Raw genomic sequence first — 17,085 nt, 5'->3', positions numbered from 1 at the left:
TACGATTTGAATCAGTTCTCAAGACAAATAATGGATACTGTTATGCTGCAATGATGGAAAACTATAGAATTTACCTCAACTTGAATAAATCATGCGTTTTTCGATGTAATATTTCACGATAATAAATATAATTGAATGTGTTTTAAACTATACTATGTAAATTAATGTTTTCGTCAGTGAAGGAAATATTTATTTGTAAATATTTAACATATATATGAAGGGTATATAAAATCTAGAATATAGGAATTCGACACTTTAAAACATCTATTCAGTTGACTGAACCTCATCATTGTCGTTCTTAAAATATAAACATATATTGTGCAGGGCACAGCAAACACTGATAATTTTTGCCGCTTTGGTAGGCGTATAATGGAGCTGACGAGCACCAAGGATACATCGAAATCGATTTTTTAGAACTCCAATCGTTCGCTCTATTATCCCCCTTGCTAAAACATGCTTGCTGTTAAATTCGCTTTCTGGACTTTCTAGTTCTGGAGCTCGATAAGGCGTGAGCAACCACGGCTCGGAAGGATAACCGGCATCACCTGCAAAATAACAGAAAAATGATTGTAAATTATGTACATCAATGTTATTCTTGTAAAGTACCCAAAATTTTGGTATTTGTGTCACCATTCCTATGCATTTCCTGTAAACGTGCTCTTGCTGAACTCAAACTCCAAATATGAGAGTCGTGATTAGACCCCTGGAAGCTTGCATCAACGAATCGAATACGTTGGGTGTGATCACATATCTGTATAAAAATTTACGTTTTTAACAAGAAAGGATATTATTGAAAAATTCAAATAACAATCAACTTACTATCATAGTATTCAGACTATAGAACCCTTTCCTATTATAAAATAGATTCCGGTCTGCAATTGGCGGAATAATTTTAACATGCGTGCCATCTACACACATAATAACGCCCGGAATTCCCGATTTTTCATAAAAAAATCGCTTTGCTTCCCTCATTTCTTGTTGTGTCATTTCGAAATTTATCCATTTGGTGCAAATCTTCCTTTCCAAAATAATCAACATCTCGTCGAGAACTTTGGAAAACGTTGACTGGGCTATAGCCACATCGTAGTCCTTGCTAGCACCATGTTGATAGCTCCCTTCTGCGAAAAAACGCAAGCAGACAGCAAGTTTATCAGTCACCGATAGACCGCCTTTCTTTTGACGTGGAAATTCATTTTTTATCTCTTGTACAATGTATCGAAATGCTGTTTTATTCAAACGAAAGTTCTTCTTGAATCTGAAAATCAAAAATTAAAATGTCTTATAATAAATCATCTAGCTCTAAGAATTGATCATTCTTACTGTGTTGTTGATAAATTCATGATGTTGGTTTTCTTTCTAAGGTTACTTCTACTCATTCTCAAAGAGGGGGTGTTGTCTTCCATCATTGCGACATAACCCAGCATAACAGTATCCATCTTTTGCCTTGAGAACAACAATTTCAACTGCACAAGCAAGTCACTCGATTTCCACCAATTTATCAACACGGATCTAGAAAAAGAAATAAACCAACGATCTGTAAAGAAGTCGAATTTGTACAATCGGCAAAACCATTGGTGACATTCGGATTTTAAAAAATATAATCCTCTTGAAATCTTTCATACAAAACAAACGCTCTTTTGTAGCGGGGAAAATACACATTTCAAAAACTGAAATTATCAATGAAAATTCATTTCTCACGGTCTGATGAACAGCTTTTATCAATTCAAATAAAATTTAAAACAAAAATCGCACTTAGAATAAAGTGAAACACAAATCGTTTGTTTATCTTTGCTTCATTACAACTGCGACGGGAAAAATACACATTTCAAAAACTAAAATTATCAATGAACTTTGATTTCTCCCTATTCGATAAACAGTTTTTATTAATTCAAATAAAATATAAAATAAAAATCACACTTAAAACAAAGTGAAACACATATCGTTTGTTTATCTTTGCTTCATTACAACTGCGACGGGAAAAATACACATTTCAAAAACTAAAACTATCAATGAAAACTCATTTCTCACTGTCTGATGAACAGCTTTTATCAATTCAAATAAAATTTTGAAAACTATCGCACTTAAAACAAAGTGAAACATACATCGTTTGTTTTTCTTTGTTTCTTTACAACTATTTATTTTGCAGACGGCGACATTGATTCTTTGCAGCGATTTGACAATTCAACTTCCCTAGATAAGATTTAAATTTCGAAACACATCTGGTAACACCAACAGTGTTTACATTCGAAAGTGGATTCGTTCAGCCAGGTTCGAACGAAACCAATGATACCTTCTCCGAACGTGTTCGAATCAGAGCGTTCGAACGAAAGCAGATACGGCCGTTAACAAGAATAAGGGTGAACGTTTTTTGAAAAAAAAACCATCGAGATTTTTTTTTGCATCCGAGGATATAAAAATAAATCCACTAATAGGTGCAACGAGAAATAATTATTCGCGATCACAAAGGTAACAAAAGGACCAGTATCAATCATCAACATTTATGCCGGGTGGTTATCTGAATTGTTTTGATTCAGCACGCGGAAATAAATGTATGTGTTTCCACAGTGATGTTTAAATAACAATGTAATATATTAAATTTATTTACAAGCATATAATAATGTGTATTATTTTGTTTGGCCATATAAGAAAAATTTAATGAAGTAACGAACGATTGAATATCTTCAAAACAAAAACCTTTTTTCCTATCTGGCATCTCTGCTAAAGCTAAAGTACGAAGAGGGATACACGAAAACAAACTGACGTCATGCCATGAAGCGCGGGAGACGAAAAATTCTTTCGCGTCTCGCAATTCACACTCTCTGCAGCTTTTGCGCTCCATAGCTATGCAGCTCAACAGCTCAACAGCTCATCAGCTCAGCAGCTCATCAGCTCAACAGCTCAGCAGCTCATCAGCTCAACAGCTCATCAGCTCCAGCTCCGTAATGAGCTGATGAGCTGCGTTTTTTGATTGCGAGCCGATCCGAATCCGCTCACTATGATGAAGCGATTCGAATGAACAGCTCATGAGCGGATGGCACATCTCTACGCAGTATACGAACAAATACTTGACATCCCTAGCTGGGTATGTCAAACTACATTAAACAACATCAGCAAAAAAATAATTTTATAATCTTTTTGTTGTCAGTAGCTCAAACAGAGAGCAATCTGTAGCGTATTTCAGTCATAGGCGAAAATGGAAAACGAAGGTATGACTCCTTGTACATGATATAAATACATTGTATTATTGACATAAAATTCCACCAACAGAACCCATAGAGCATCAAAATATTGGCGAGTATTGTCGCTTATGTCTTGATTGGATAGATGATAAACACCAATTCATCGATATTGCCAGCTTCAATGATGATTTGAATTCCACACTTGCTGACAAAATTCGCGATTGTGTAGGTTTGTACATCAATCCAGATGACATCGCTTGTAGAATTTGTTCGAACTGCGAACAGACGATTCGTTTGATAGACGAATTCCGGATCCTTTGTCACCAGTCCGCAAATCTTTTCGAATCGACACAGTTCCGCTATAGCGATGCCAAGAAATGGGAATGTTACAATAAACACATCACCGAATTAAGAGTGCTGGTTTGGGAACAACGAGACAGGGTTGATAACATACTGAAAGAGACCACACTTAAACATTGGGCTGAGGCTCCCGTTGGCATCGTTGACGACATACTTCCTCCCGAGTTTATAAAAGTGGAAGAGGAAGTTGAGCCACTTGCAATCGAACTGGATGGGGACCCAAATGAGTCGATTTCAGTAACTACCGAGATTTCGGATAACGGTCAATCTCGTACTATTAAAGACAGAGATTCAAAATATCGATTGAAGCTGGAAATTGCACGGGAACTGCAAACCCAGACGTCAAAGAAACCTAATGTGAAAGCTGTTAGTAAAAAATTGAACCTAGAACTGGAAGATGTTAGACGTTGGTGGAGAGAAATGCAAAATTATTACAGAATATACAAGAAGCGTGCCTACGCAGAACACAAGCTTGCCGTTTTCCGTTGCCGCGAATGTCCATTATTCGCCGCGATGGATATTCTAATTCCGAAATTCTATGGAGATGAACCCTATAGAGAGCCACAAATCAGCAACGGAAAGATTGATGATGAGTAAATGATTTACAGTCTATTGAATGTGAACCACCTTAATGACTATTCTATTTTTTAGAAACCTGATATCTACCGATCTAAAAGTGGCTCTCGCAGAGGAAATAAAAAAGCACCCTGAGTTGTGGGATTTGTCGCTTAATTGGTTAGTTCGTAAGTTTGATCATAACTCTCCGTGCTTGATTTCATATTTATCTGTTTTGTCTTTGCAGCTCCACGCACAGCATAAATACTATCTGGAAGGAGATGACCAAGAAGTTCTCTATGGACGTACGAATGCTGCGAAAACACTGGAAACGTTTGCGAGTACAATATCGCTCGTATCAATTACGCAGAACGCAAAATCCTCAGATGCGGAAACCCACAAATGAAAAGTATGCTTATTTGATGTCGATTTTACACGAAATGTGCGAGGACATAAAGAACACCCCATCTCTCGTGGGTTCCATTGAGCAGCACGATGTTCAGAAGGAGGAGATCGAAAAAGTTGTTGAGAAAGGAAGTGGAGAGGGCCAATTCATCCAAAAGAAGCGACAACTGCCGCTATCAATCCCCAAAGAGTATGACAAATGTAATGAAACAATATACGGGGACGATCGGATGGATAATTCTTCAAACTCAAAGCCAACAGGCGATGATACCCCGAAAGGCAAACGTGAGGCTTATGTCAAGAGGCGATACACTGGAAAACGTAGTTTCAGCGATGTTGGGTGTATAAGAACCAAAGTCAACGGACAAATGGTTTACGCGAAAGTATGTGAGCTATGCGGCAAACAGGTTGAAAGGTCCCGTTTTGAGGTCCACATGAACATGCACAATGGACTCCGGCCTTACCTGTGCTCTTTCGAAGGATGCAACAGACGGTATGTCAGTAAAACAATTCGCGACAGGCATGAGATATTGTATCATGGCGAGGACGGATACATATTTCCGTGCGATCAGTGCGACGAAAAGTTCAAGCTGAAATCCGTGTACGAGTATCACTACGCTCTGAAACATAAGAACGAGAACGTTCCTTGTAACATTTGCGGCAAAGTATTCAAGCACAAATCTATTCTCAGGGATCACATGCGTGTTCATAAGACCAATTATGAGTGTCATATCTGTGGTAAGATATTGCAGAAAAAGTACACTCTGAACGGCCATATGCGTACTCACACCAACGAAAAACCATACCCGTGCGGGCTCTGCGAGCAACGGTTCATATGGAAGGTCCAGATGAAGAACCATATGCTCAAGGTACACGGTGTCGAGTTTGAAGAGGTGCAAGAAGCGATAACGACGATAAAAAGTTAACGTTATCATGAAAATGTTGGTTTCGTTCAAAAATTTATTCCAACGATAAACCTACGGCTGGAACACAATTGAAAGAAGTTTCGTTATAATAGTTCTGAAAAGAATAAGTAGCTGTGCTACATGTCCAGTGACGTTCCAATGGAGTTATAATGCGTTCGACACTTCACTGTTGCAACACTCTGTAACGTTGGATTTCACACAAAATGTGCATTCATGAAAACTTTGTATTTAAAATCTGGTTTTTCATTACCATTTCAAATAACGGTTAGATTCTAAAAGATAGATTAACAATTCTTATATTTTACTTATATTACAATTCTTTATATTTCACTGCGAAGTACACCCTCAAAGGCCTTGGAGGCTATCCTTCACGTGTTACCTTTGAACCAACATGTTCAGCTAGAGCAGCTATTAGGTGTACCGGTAAGTTTCTTCGGTTTTACAATAGATAGCTTAACTCGATTATTATTCCAGTGAATGAAATTTCCAGACATTCATTGGAAAGCTACTGTCATTGCGCGTATCACTTCAATATGAAGAAAAAAGCTGCGGAAAGTCATCGCATTTTAGTGGAAGTTTATGGTAACTGAGCGAACGTGTCAGACGCGGTTTGCGCGGTTTACGCGGTTTAAAGTGCTAATTTTGACTTGGAAGACGAAGAACGTTCCGGCCGCCAAAAAAGTTTGAAGATGAAGAATTGGAGGCTTTACTCGATCAAGATCCGTCACAAACGCAACAAGAACTTGCAGATACACTTGGAGTAGCTCAGCAAACCATATCCGATCGTTTAAAAGCAAAGGGAATGTTCCGCAAGATAGGACATTGGGTGCTGTGTGAATTGAAGCCAAGAGACGTCGAACGCCGTTTTTTTACGTGCGAACAACTGCTCTAACAGCTTAAAAGAAAGGTTTTTTTTGCATCGAATCGCTACTTATGATGTAAGGTGGGTCCATTACGACAATCCTAAACGTCGGGCAACGTATGGATACCCCGGCCCTGCATCAACATCGACGACCGCGCGGAATATTCACGACCAGAACGTTATGCTGTCTATTTGGTGGGACTAGCTGGGTATGGTGTACTATGAGCTGCTAAAACCGGATGAAACCATTACGGGAAACCTCTACCGACGACAATTGATGCGTTTGAGCCGTGCACTGAAGAGGAAACGGCCACAATACGAGCAAAGACACGATAAAGTTATTATGCAGCATGACAATGCTCGGTTGCATGTCGCGAAACCGGTCAAAACATGCTTGGAAACGCTGAAATGGGAGATCCTGTCCCACCCACCTTATTCTCCAGACATTGCTCCGTCCGATTACTACTTTTTTCGATCGATGCAACATGGCCTGGTTGACCAGCACTTCTCCAATTTTGATGAAGTCAAAAATTGGAACGATTCATGGTTAGCCGACAAACTGGCCGATTATTTCCGCAAAGGGATCCGTGAATTTCCAGAAAGACGGGAAAAAGTTGTGACTAGCGATGGGAAATACTTTGGATATTAAATTTGTAACCATTTTTGCAGAATAAAGCATTAATTTAAAAAAAAAGAAATTTACCAACACTCTTATTATATTAAACCTGCGGCCTTCCAGGTTCTTTTGAGCCCGCCTGGCCGTTATCGTTTTGTATGTGTAACAATTTTTGCATCTTCAGAATATGCAAGAAGCAAGCATAGTGTAGAGTGCAATCAAAGTACAAGAGAAATATTAAATAAGAGTTACGTCGTCGGTTTTCATACCGTGTAAATTGTACGGATTATAGATTTTATGCGCTATGCGTTATAAAATAAATAACGATAGTGGGGGACAAATGTATAATCGCCTGGAACCGCACTGTATGTTAGCACGAGAAAAATGCCGCGTTACGTGTTTTGTTCTGAGTGCGTGTACTGTTCTCGCGAGAATAGAATGACTCATGAATCAGTCATTTCAGCTGTGTGTACAAAACAACACAAACCCATTGGTCCTTTTCAGGGCCACCGAAACTTTCGACTAGAGAGTTATTTAAGAATTTTCGATGCATTCTAAAAATCTATTTAATATTTATGTTTGCTTGAAGAGAGCCTGATTTCAGGAGTGTGTTTGGATTTATTGGTGTAATGATAAACTGACCAGACGTCCCGCGTTACACGGGACAGTCCCGCATTTTGACAGAGTGCCTCGCGTTACATTAGGTCCTGCGAAACGTCCCGCATTCCGCATTGACGGCATTGAGCTTCGTTCTACATAATGGGGGAGTAGGCATGACAATACGGGTTGGCAGAAGAAATAAATAAAATAAAAAACAAAGTAAAAATCATTTTTTCCAAATCAAATTAGTACTCTATGTAGATGAAAATCGCTTTTGCTTGCAAATAGTGAAAAAATATCATACAAAAAATGTGTCTAAAGATAATTTTATATTACTTTTATTATTATGTTATTTATATTATTATGGTAATATTATTATGGTAAGTAATGTCGTATCCAGATGTCAACACCATTTCGCCGTCAACGCGAATTGGCAAAAGAAGCGAAAATGTTCCGCGATATCAATATATTTCAATATTACAATTTGGTCATGTTGATTTTACTCAAATGGATCAAAAAACATTTATTTGGCAGACTTTTCAAGACCGCTTCCAATGAATCCGAAGATTAATACGTTGAGCCAGTTTCATCGAACCGAAAGTGAACTTTCTGTATAGAGAGTATCAACTGGGAACGACAGCAACAAAATAGGAAAATGATTTTTATAAAAGTGCCCTATTGGTCCGCAGAGACCGACGTGAGTGAGACGAAAAATTCATTCTCTGTCCTCTAACTCGGTCGGGGCTCAACTATTGAATAAGCCGGAAGAACTAGTGGATGCTGGACAGGAAAAGACGGATATATTGGAAGAAGTATCGTAAATTTACTTGAACCATGGCCCTTAAAAAATGGATGTCGGCATGTTCCTCAACCTTTTCGAGAGCTTTGGTGGTCAGCGGTCTCTCCGTTTTGCCAATGAAATTATTGAAGGAAATCTTCCGTTTGAAGTTCGCCCAAAATTTTTCTAGTAGTGCTTGCAAGTAGTGAAAAAATATCATACAAAATTGTGTCTAAAGATTATTTGATATCATAATGGTAAGTTTTGGTGAGAATATCTGAAAATTCATAGAAAAAAGTTTAAATGGGGGTAAGAACAGCGTACTTTTATTAGGTAAATAAAAAATTGTTCATACAAATTTTAGCAATTAAAAACTGCCTAACTGACTAATCTGATAGATAATAGTTAGACTTATACAAACTAATTCTTTCTTTCTTTGTTTTTAAGAGGCTTTAAACTTTGAAGTTCATTCGCCTCTAAGGGTGGGTTTAGACTAGGGATATATTCATGTGAAGAAATATGATGAGATTTATAGAAATCGCATCAACCGTTTACACTAGCGTGAACTTCTATAATGAATATATTCATATCTTCGGTGAATTTATTCACCTGAAGTAGAACTGCATCCAACTTTAGTGATTTCTCACCAGTGAGAAATTCACAAGCGTTTACATATGCTGAATTTATTCAAGTTATATATACCTCGAATAAGTGTATCATATTTATTCTCACCCGTTTACACCTATTTTCACGCGAATAAATCCATCTATAACTATAGATCTCCCTAATGTAAACCCGCCATAACAAACTAATGTATCCAGATGTCGACACAGGTCGACACCATTCCGCCGTCAAATCGAATTAGAGGCGAATCACTGTATAATGTAAGTGTCAAACTACATTTAACAACATAAAAAAATACAAATTTCGTGATCTACTATGTTGTCAGTAGCTCAAACAGAAAGTAAAAAGGATTTGTAATGTATATCAGTCACAGACGAAAATGGATATAGAAGGTTAGAGTTTTTGTAAATGATACAAATTCATCATGTTGTTAAAATAACATTCCACCGACAGAACTCATAGAGGATCAAACTACTGGCCAGCATTGCCGTCTGTGTCTTCATTGGACAGATGATACACAACAGTTCGTTGATATTTTCAGGTTCAATGAAGATTTGAATTCCACACTTGGTGACAAAATTCGCGATTGTGTAGGTTTGTCCATCAATCCAGATGACACCGTGTGTAAAATTTGTTCAAACTGCGAACAGACGATTCGTTTGATAGACGAATTCCGGATCCTTTGTCACCACTCCGCAAATCTTTTCGAATCGGCACAATTCCACAACAGCGATGTCGGAAAATGGGAATGTTATAAAGAACATGTTACGGGATTAAGAGTGCTGGTTTGCGAACAACGAGACAGGGTTGATAATATATTGAAAGAGGAAACACAGGAAGATTTGTCTGAAGCTTCCGTTGATATCGTTGACAACATACTTCCTCCCGAATTTATACAAGTGGAAGAGGAAGAAACAAATGAGGAGCAACCAGAAGAGAACATTGAAGTCGAGCCTCTTCTATCGATCGAACATGATTGGGACCCAAACGAGTCGATGTCAGAAACTACCGATGTTTCGGAAAACGCTAAATCGCGTACTATTAATGACAAAGATGTGAAATTACGATTAAAGCTGGAAATTGCAACCGAGCTACAAACCCAGATGTCTAAGAAACCTGATTTGAAAGCTGTTAGTAAGAAAATGAATTTGAAATTGCGCAAGGTTGGAAACATGTGGGCAGAAATGAAAAATTATTACAGAATGTACAAGAAGCGTGCCTACGCCGGACACAAGCCTTCCATTTTCCGCTGCCGTGAATGTCCTTTGTTCGCCGTGATGGATATTCTAGTTCCGAAATTCTATGATAGTGAACCCTATAGAGAGCCAGAAATCGGCAACGATGACGATGGGTAAATGTTTCAAAATCTATTTAGTATCAGCTATTTTAATACTTATTTTATTTTCTAGAAAACTAATATCGATCGATCTGAAGCTGGCAATCGCAGAGGAAATAAAGAAGCATCCTGAGTTGTGGGACTTGTCCCTTAACTGGTTAGTTTGGAAATTTTGGAGAGTTGTTTATGAGGGTTTTACGCTCATTCATGGTTTACCTGTCTTTGCAGCTCCAGACAAAGTGTAAATACTGCTTGGAAGGAAATGACCAAGAAATTCGCGATGGACGTAAAAACGCTGCGAGCACACTGGAGTCGTTTGCGAGGAATCTATCGCATGTTTAAAATAAGCAGATTGAAAGGTGCCAAGAAACGGGAACCCACAAACGAAAAGTATGTCCGTCTGATGTCGATTCTACACGAAATGCTCGAGAGCAGAACGCACATTCCGTCATACCTGGGCTCCATCACGCAGCAAGACATTTTCACAGCTGACATAGAAAATGCAGAGAGCCAATTCATCCAAAAGAATCCGCCATGCACCCCCAAAGAGTATGGCAAATGTACTGACGAATCATATGGGGATGTTCTGATGGATTATTCTACAAATAAAAAAACAACAGAATATGAAGACACCGAGCAAAGCGAAGATAAGGCATATCCCAAGAGAAGATTCACTGGAAAACGGCGTTTCTCTGATGATGGATGCATTAAGGTTAAAGTCAGAGGGCAAACGCGATACGTAAAAATCTGTGAGCTCTGTGGTAAGCAGATTGAGAGGTCCCGTTTTGAGTATCACATGAACGTGCACTATGGACTCCGACCGTACGCATGCTCTTTCGAAGGATGCAATAGACGATATGGCAGTAGGAAACCTCGGGATACCCATGAGATAGTGTTCCACGGTGAGGACGGATACATATTTCAGTGCGATCAGTGCGACGCAAAGTTTAAGCAGAAAGCCAAATACGAGTATCACTACGCAATCAAACATAAAAGCGAGAAGGTTCCGTGTAAAATCTGCGGTAAAGTGTTTAAACACAGAACTTTACTCAGAAATCACATGGTTATCCATAAGACTAGTTATGAATGTCACGTTTGTGGTAAGATATTGCAGAAGAAATACTCTCTGAGTGTCCACATGCGTGTTCACACCAACGAAAAACCTTATCCCTGCGAAGTTTGTGGGGAACGGTTTATGCTGAAGGTTCAAATGAAGACGCACTTGCTCAAAGTGCACGGCATTGTGCTGGAAGAGGTGCAGATAGCGACAAAGGCGATTACAAGTTAACTACATTTTTTGGAAGGGATTCAAACGCATTGAAATGCTGGATTTGTTCAATAATTGTTGTTATTCCAAAGAGAGAAAAAGCTGCATTGAAATAAAAGTTTTCAAGTTTCTTTGTTATACAGTAAACATTCACTATCTGGGCGAAAAGGGAAGACCAGTTATCGATATTTGCGTTTTAACTGGTCCGGCATGTTAAACGTCAAATAAAATCGAGGGGAACTTCAATGAATTGTTTGATTCGGGTTGATCATGAAATTGGATAAACAAAAGGATTCCAATGGAAGTTTCGCATTGAGTGTGACAACAGATATTGTTTGCGAGTAGCACGAGCACCCTGCTACTACCCTGACCAGGAATTCCCCACGTCAGCTGTTTCGTCGCACGAAACACAAAGATTTGCAGACACATCGTAGACAAACTAACGGGAAGTAACAGCTGATGAGGAACAAATGTAACTGTGCTCATTAGCGTCTCCACACGTGTACCAGAGCAGGAAGGAACGAAAACAACTAACTTTTTCTTATTGGGTGAACGAAACTCTGTGAGGTCATCCTAGCATTCACCACTACGTATACGATCACAGCGTTGGAAACAATCAGCATTCTGCCGAAGCTCGATCGGCAGAAAACATCGCACGTGATGAAGACCAACACAGGCATCGACAGAGCGCAGCAAATTGGGATGCTGCGGAGCGACGACAGTTCGAGATCGTCCACCACAGGATCCATATGGATTCGATATTGAAGGGAGTGATTGTCAATGCATGTTGTAATTGTGAAATGTATTTAAAAATATATGTAGTTTGTTAATCGATTAAATGTGTAATTTGTACAAGATCTGTGCGTTATTTAATTGAGAACAGAAAATATTCCACTATTCGGTGTTCAATATTGTTGGCCGTCGGCACTGCGTAAACGGAGTTTGGTTTATTGTTTCTTTTACCGACGGCAATTAGATTTGTGTTTTACGGGGAAAGGATTTCCCGTTCGATGTTGGGTGCCTGAAAATTCATAGAGCTATCGAAGGTGGCTAGGTACCCAACAGATATGAAATATAATTTGAGGAAATTATTTTTCTGTAATTTAATCAATGTTTTTGTCATGCGAAAATAATGTCAATTTTCATAACATTTCAAATTACATTCGAATGCCCCTCACAGCAAATTTTCCATTTGAATATGGCGTCGACTGTTTACGAAATTCTGCTTTTTAATTGGTCCAAGGAACAGTTCACGTTCGCCCAGTTAAAACGCAGAACAGTTAAACCAGAACCAGTTAGCGAACGATTACTCTAATTGGGCCAATGAACTCTGTTCATTTGTAATTGGAAGGCCAAATGTGTTGATAAACACAAAATCCGAGAAAGGAATGGACCGGTTTGAGCCGTTTGAAAATTTTAGAAAAGAGAAAAGTTCGAAAAAAAAATAATTCTCATAGGTTCCACAATGACATTGTTGTTAGTCCAATTGGATTCCACGTTTGCGTAATTAAATGCGATTCACATACAATATCCACGTCACGTTACGTCAATTTTTCTCCCATGCAATTTTGACGTAGGACTACGACTTTCATTTCTATACCGGGGTGTAAAATCAAAGTTTCGAAAACGAAAGTTACCCCGGAGACCGAGATTTTGAGCTTTAATAGCTCCTAAACAACTGAACGAAATGGTATGATAAACACTTCATTCGAAAGATAAAATGTCTACGCGTTATATACTTGTTACTTTTTCATCCAAAAACTTGTTTCAATATCCTTAAAATTGCTTTCAAAACAGTCTATTGGAATCACCAATTGGTATATAAGCGAGCGCCGCTCGGAAATCCACTCAGTTATAATTAAACGGCGATTGGAGCATGATGTCACTGTTGTGGTGAAGCTAATTTGGTTCATCATAAAAGCGCTGATGAACGGTATCGTCAAGAGCCTGTTTGTGCACCTTAGGCCAGAAGGGAATCCATCAGGAGGAGAGTGATGCCACTGAAAAGGCGACCATGGAAGTAACAGCATCGAGAATTGGTTCCGTTTGAGGCATCGGAGCAGCCGTCACACATATACATACACGCGCGCAACTCTTTTCGTTTGGTTGTTATCCAGCATCGAGAAGAATCCGTAAAGGTATCATCGTTGCTGATAAATAATCTGCCAGGTCCCCTTGGAATTGAAAAATACATTCAAAGAAAAGAGTTTATTTGAATGTTTTCTATTCATATAATACTGCGACCAAATACATTTGGTTTTGTGATTTTTCAATGAAGTGCAATTAGCGGGAAAGCTTCTGAAGATTATTCTCCCCCCTTAGTAGAATATTTTCGTATCCAATATTAGATGCATAAAACCTTGTGCCTCCAACGTAACACTTTCGTTTTCGAAGTCCCCCAAATATTCATTTATTCATTCATTCAGAATGGATTCAGATTCAACTTCAAACAAATGATCATTAAATCAACAATAGTCCTACGTCAACATTGCGGTTACACCTCAGATATAACCCACTTTCTGTTTTTATGGAAACATTCACATACATCACCAACGGCAAGTTCGCCGTGAGTCCAAGACAATAGTTGATGGAACGGTATCAGGACGTTGTATGTGTAGCGCACTTTAAGCTTTGTGTTCCGTTAGTGTGAAGCGAAAATGTTTCTCATGTGGAAAATGAAAATTATGAATGAAAATTTACTTTCCTGTATCAAACATGTATTCCATGTAACGGAGAAACATGTTATTTGCAAATGAAACAATAATCTTGAGCGAATATTGTGTGAAAATAAATTTGTATTATAATGGCGAGTTTGGGTAGAAGTAACAGGAAATTTATAGTAAATGGAAATTGTATCCGATTAAATCCACAACGTTCGCTCGGTAAGAAAACTTGAAAGTTCGATAGAATTCACAACAAAAAAAATATTTTGGGCGGGGCGAAGTTCGTCGGGTCAGCTTGTAGAAATTGATAAGAATAATCAGGCCCGAATCTCACTTTTAAACAATATAATCAAACTGATGATGGACCCTATTATATAAATCGAATCGAGGATTCGATACAATCACTATCACTATCACACCGAGCAAAACCTCGTATTTTGTAAATCGAGATAATCTCGTATCGAGCTCGAGTGTCATGTGTTGCGATTGCATATATTAGGCTGTCAAAAAAGTACTGCGGTATTTTTTTTTTAATTTTCATTTGTTCATAAAATTAGTTACAATCATCTGTTTTAAGTCAAATATGCGCCGTTTTGTTCGATGACTTGTTCCCAACGAGATGCCAACTTCATAATACCCCTGTTATAGAAGCTCGCTTCTTTATTGGCAAAAAACTCGGATAGCCAATTTTCACAGGCCTCTTTTGTGGCTAACTTCTGACTACCTAGCTCGTTCGCCATGGACAAAAACAGGTGGTAGTCACTTGGTGCAAGGTCCGGACTATACGGCGGATGCAAAACAACCTCCCATCCGAGCTCCCGGAGCTTCTGGCGCGTCACCAAAGAAGTGTGTGGCCTGGCGTTGTCCTGATGGAAGACAATGCGGCCTCTGTTTATCAAAGATGGCCTTTTCTTCATGAGTGCTACCTTCAAGCGGTCCAGTTGTTGGCAGTACAGGTCCGAATTGAGCGTTTGGCCATAGGGAAGTAGCTCATAATAGATTATTCCTTGACAATCGCACCAAACACACAGCAGAACCTTCCTGGCCGTTAATGAGGGCTTGGCCACCGTCTGAGCCGCTTCAGTGGGCTTCGACCACGACCGTTTGCGCTTCACGTTGTCGTAAGTGACCCACTTTTTAACGCCAGTCACCATCCGCTTCAGAAACGGGTCGATTTTGTTGCGATTCAGCAGCGATTCACATGCGTCGATACGGTCAAAGATGTTTTTTGCGTCAACGTGTGTGGCACCCATATATCGAGCTTCTTTGTGAATCCAAGCTTCTTCAAATGGTTAATAACGGTTTGATGACTTATCCCCAGCTCTTGGCCGATGCTACGGCTGCTACTATGCCGGTCTTTCTCGGCTAATTCAGCGATTTTGTCTTCCGGAGCGTGGCGCATCTTCGACGACCTCTACACCAGAACGAAAACGTTGAAACCATCGTTGTGCGGTGGAAATGAAAACTGTATCGGGTCCATAAACTGCACAAATTTTATTGGCAGCTTGAGATGCATTTTTGCCTTTGTCATAGTAGTACTGTAAAATATGTCGGATTTTCTCTTTATTTTACTCCATATTTGCGACACTATAACTCACGAACGACTTAACCAAACAAAACACTGTCAAGGACTATATATTAAATATCTTTCCAACAAGCTATAGCCTGACTCGATACAATGAATACAACTAGAACTACGCGCTTACAACGACACCTCGCGGAAATACCGCAGGACTTTTTTGACAGCCTAATATTTAGGCGTTTCTGAAATGTTTCTCGTCCGTCTCAGTTTAGCCGTTATGTATCGTAATTAGTCGTTTCGTCTTATTCACACCATCGCATTTCGTTCTTCAATCGCTGCTGTTTCCAGCTGCATGTCCTCCAGGATGGTGTTTACCGTTGTTAGAATTTTTGGTACATGAAGGTACAAAGTAGTTTACGGGTCGGTACATGAAACAAGATGTAGTTTACGGGTCCAATATAATGAAAATATGAGCTTTGTGCTAGCAAGTGATTTGATTTGGGAAATTACTATTATTCTTACCGAATGAAAAATTATCCTGTTGCACACAGCAGAAAGTATTTGCGACTTTGCGACTGGTTCAATATTTTCGCATCGCTTTTGTGTTTTGAATGACAGATTTGCGAGAAAGAGAAAAAGCGGAAAGAGCGATACCGTTTCGCTCTGTACAAGTTATTTAGTAGAATTATAGTGTCCTATAATAGAAATCGAATCGAGGATTCGATACAAACACTATCACTACCACACCGAGTAAAATCTGGAATTTCTCGATTTGTTACCCTGGCTCGAATGCCAGCGGTGGTGCTGAAATATTTTGAAACGGGTTTGAAATGTTTCACAAAGCGCTATAGAAAGGATGTCAAATCTTTTTTTGAGACATCTGCTATGAAAATTTCAAATATCTGTATTTCCAAAAGTGTTAATATGGTAATGTTTTGGAGAAAACTGATATTCTCTCGACGAATGAAACTTAATAGGCGTAAGGCATGCATTGTTTTTTGTGTAATAAAAATGACAGTCACGTATGAATTTAACTTTTTTTTAGCAAAACAATTTTTTGTATGTAATCCTTTAATTCATTCTAGCATGAAATAACAAGTGGTTAGAGCTTAGGACTAGCATTTGTGAGCAAGGTTCAATCAGATTTTCAGTCACTGCTCTATGATATATTACCTCAATTTGCGTAGAAACATTCTTTGGAGAATTGGTGATAGAGTATTTGAAGTATAAACGACATTCCATACAAAAGGTTCAGAGTTGGGAACATCTGTTTTATTTGAGAAAACCTTGACAATCAATTCTAGTATATATTTTATATTACATCAATCTAATATATATTGACATTTAGCTAATTGGACAGACCTATAATGCGACACGAATAACTGGAAATTT

At 38.8% G+C, this 17,085-nt stretch overlaps 3 protein-coding genes across 9 annotated transcripts; 2 read left to right on the top strand and 1 right to left on the bottom strand.

Annotated features, from left to right (window-relative positions):
• Window positions 1-167: 167 nt before the first annotated feature.
• Window positions 168-2,352, bottom strand: LOC129762650 (putative nuclease HARBI1). Its single transcript, XM_055761119.1, has 5 exons — window positions 2,103-2,352; window positions 1,321-1,509; window positions 820-1,255; window positions 607-751; window positions 168-545 (listed from the first exon to the last, which is right to left on the bottom strand). The coding sequence occupies exons 2-5, from the start codon at window positions 1,434-1,436 to the stop codon at window positions 265-267; spliced, it is 978 nt and encodes a 325-aa protein (XP_055617094.1). The 5' UTR covers window positions 1,437-1,509; window positions 2,103-2,352; the 3' UTR covers window positions 168-264.
• A 97-nt stretch (window positions 2,353-2,449) lies between these two features.
• On the top strand, window positions 2,450-6,950 carry LOC129762644 (zinc finger protein 283-like). 7 transcript variants are annotated; one of them, XR_008740684.1, is made up of 6 exons: window positions 2,450-3,206; window positions 3,268-4,132; window positions 4,191-4,274; window positions 4,342-5,689; window positions 5,764-5,848; window positions 5,916-6,950. XR_008740684.1 is itself a non-coding variant. In XM_055761110.1 (5 exons), exons 2-5 carry the CDS (start codon window positions 3,194-3,196, stop codon window positions 5,423-5,425), a joined length of 2,046 nt encoding a protein of 681 aa, XP_055617085.1. In that variant the 5' UTR covers window positions 2,450-3,082; window positions 3,149-3,193; the 3' UTR covers window positions 5,426-6,950. The 7 variants fall into 7 exon arrangements, 2 of the variants coding, with proteins under 2 accessions (XP_055617085.1, XP_055617084.1); XR_008740685.1 differs by having other exon boundaries at window positions 5,900-6,950; XR_008740682.1 differs by having other exon boundaries at window positions 5,764-6,950.
• A 2,192-nt stretch (window positions 6,951-9,142) lies between these two features.
• LOC129762643 (zinc finger protein 571-like) lies at window positions 9,143-12,290 on the top strand. Its single transcript, XM_055761108.1, has 4 exons — window positions 9,143-9,297; window positions 9,359-10,256; window positions 10,315-10,398; window positions 10,470-12,290. The coding sequence occupies exons 1-4, from the start codon at window positions 9,285-9,287 to the stop codon at window positions 11,527-11,529; spliced, it is 2,055 nt and encodes a 684-aa protein (XP_055617083.1). The 5' UTR covers window positions 9,143-9,284; the 3' UTR covers window positions 11,530-12,290.
• Window positions 12,291-17,085: the final 4,795 nt, after the last annotated feature.

This window comes from Toxorhynchites rutilus, chromosome 1, assembly GCF_029784135.1.
Source record: "Toxorhynchites rutilus septentrionalis strain SRP chromosome 1, ASM2978413v1, whole genome shotgun sequence".
Taxonomy (NCBI): Eukaryota; Metazoa; Arthropoda; class Insecta; order Diptera; family Culicidae; genus Toxorhynchites; species Toxorhynchites rutilus.
This window is presented reverse-complemented; position numbering and strand designations above follow the sequence as displayed.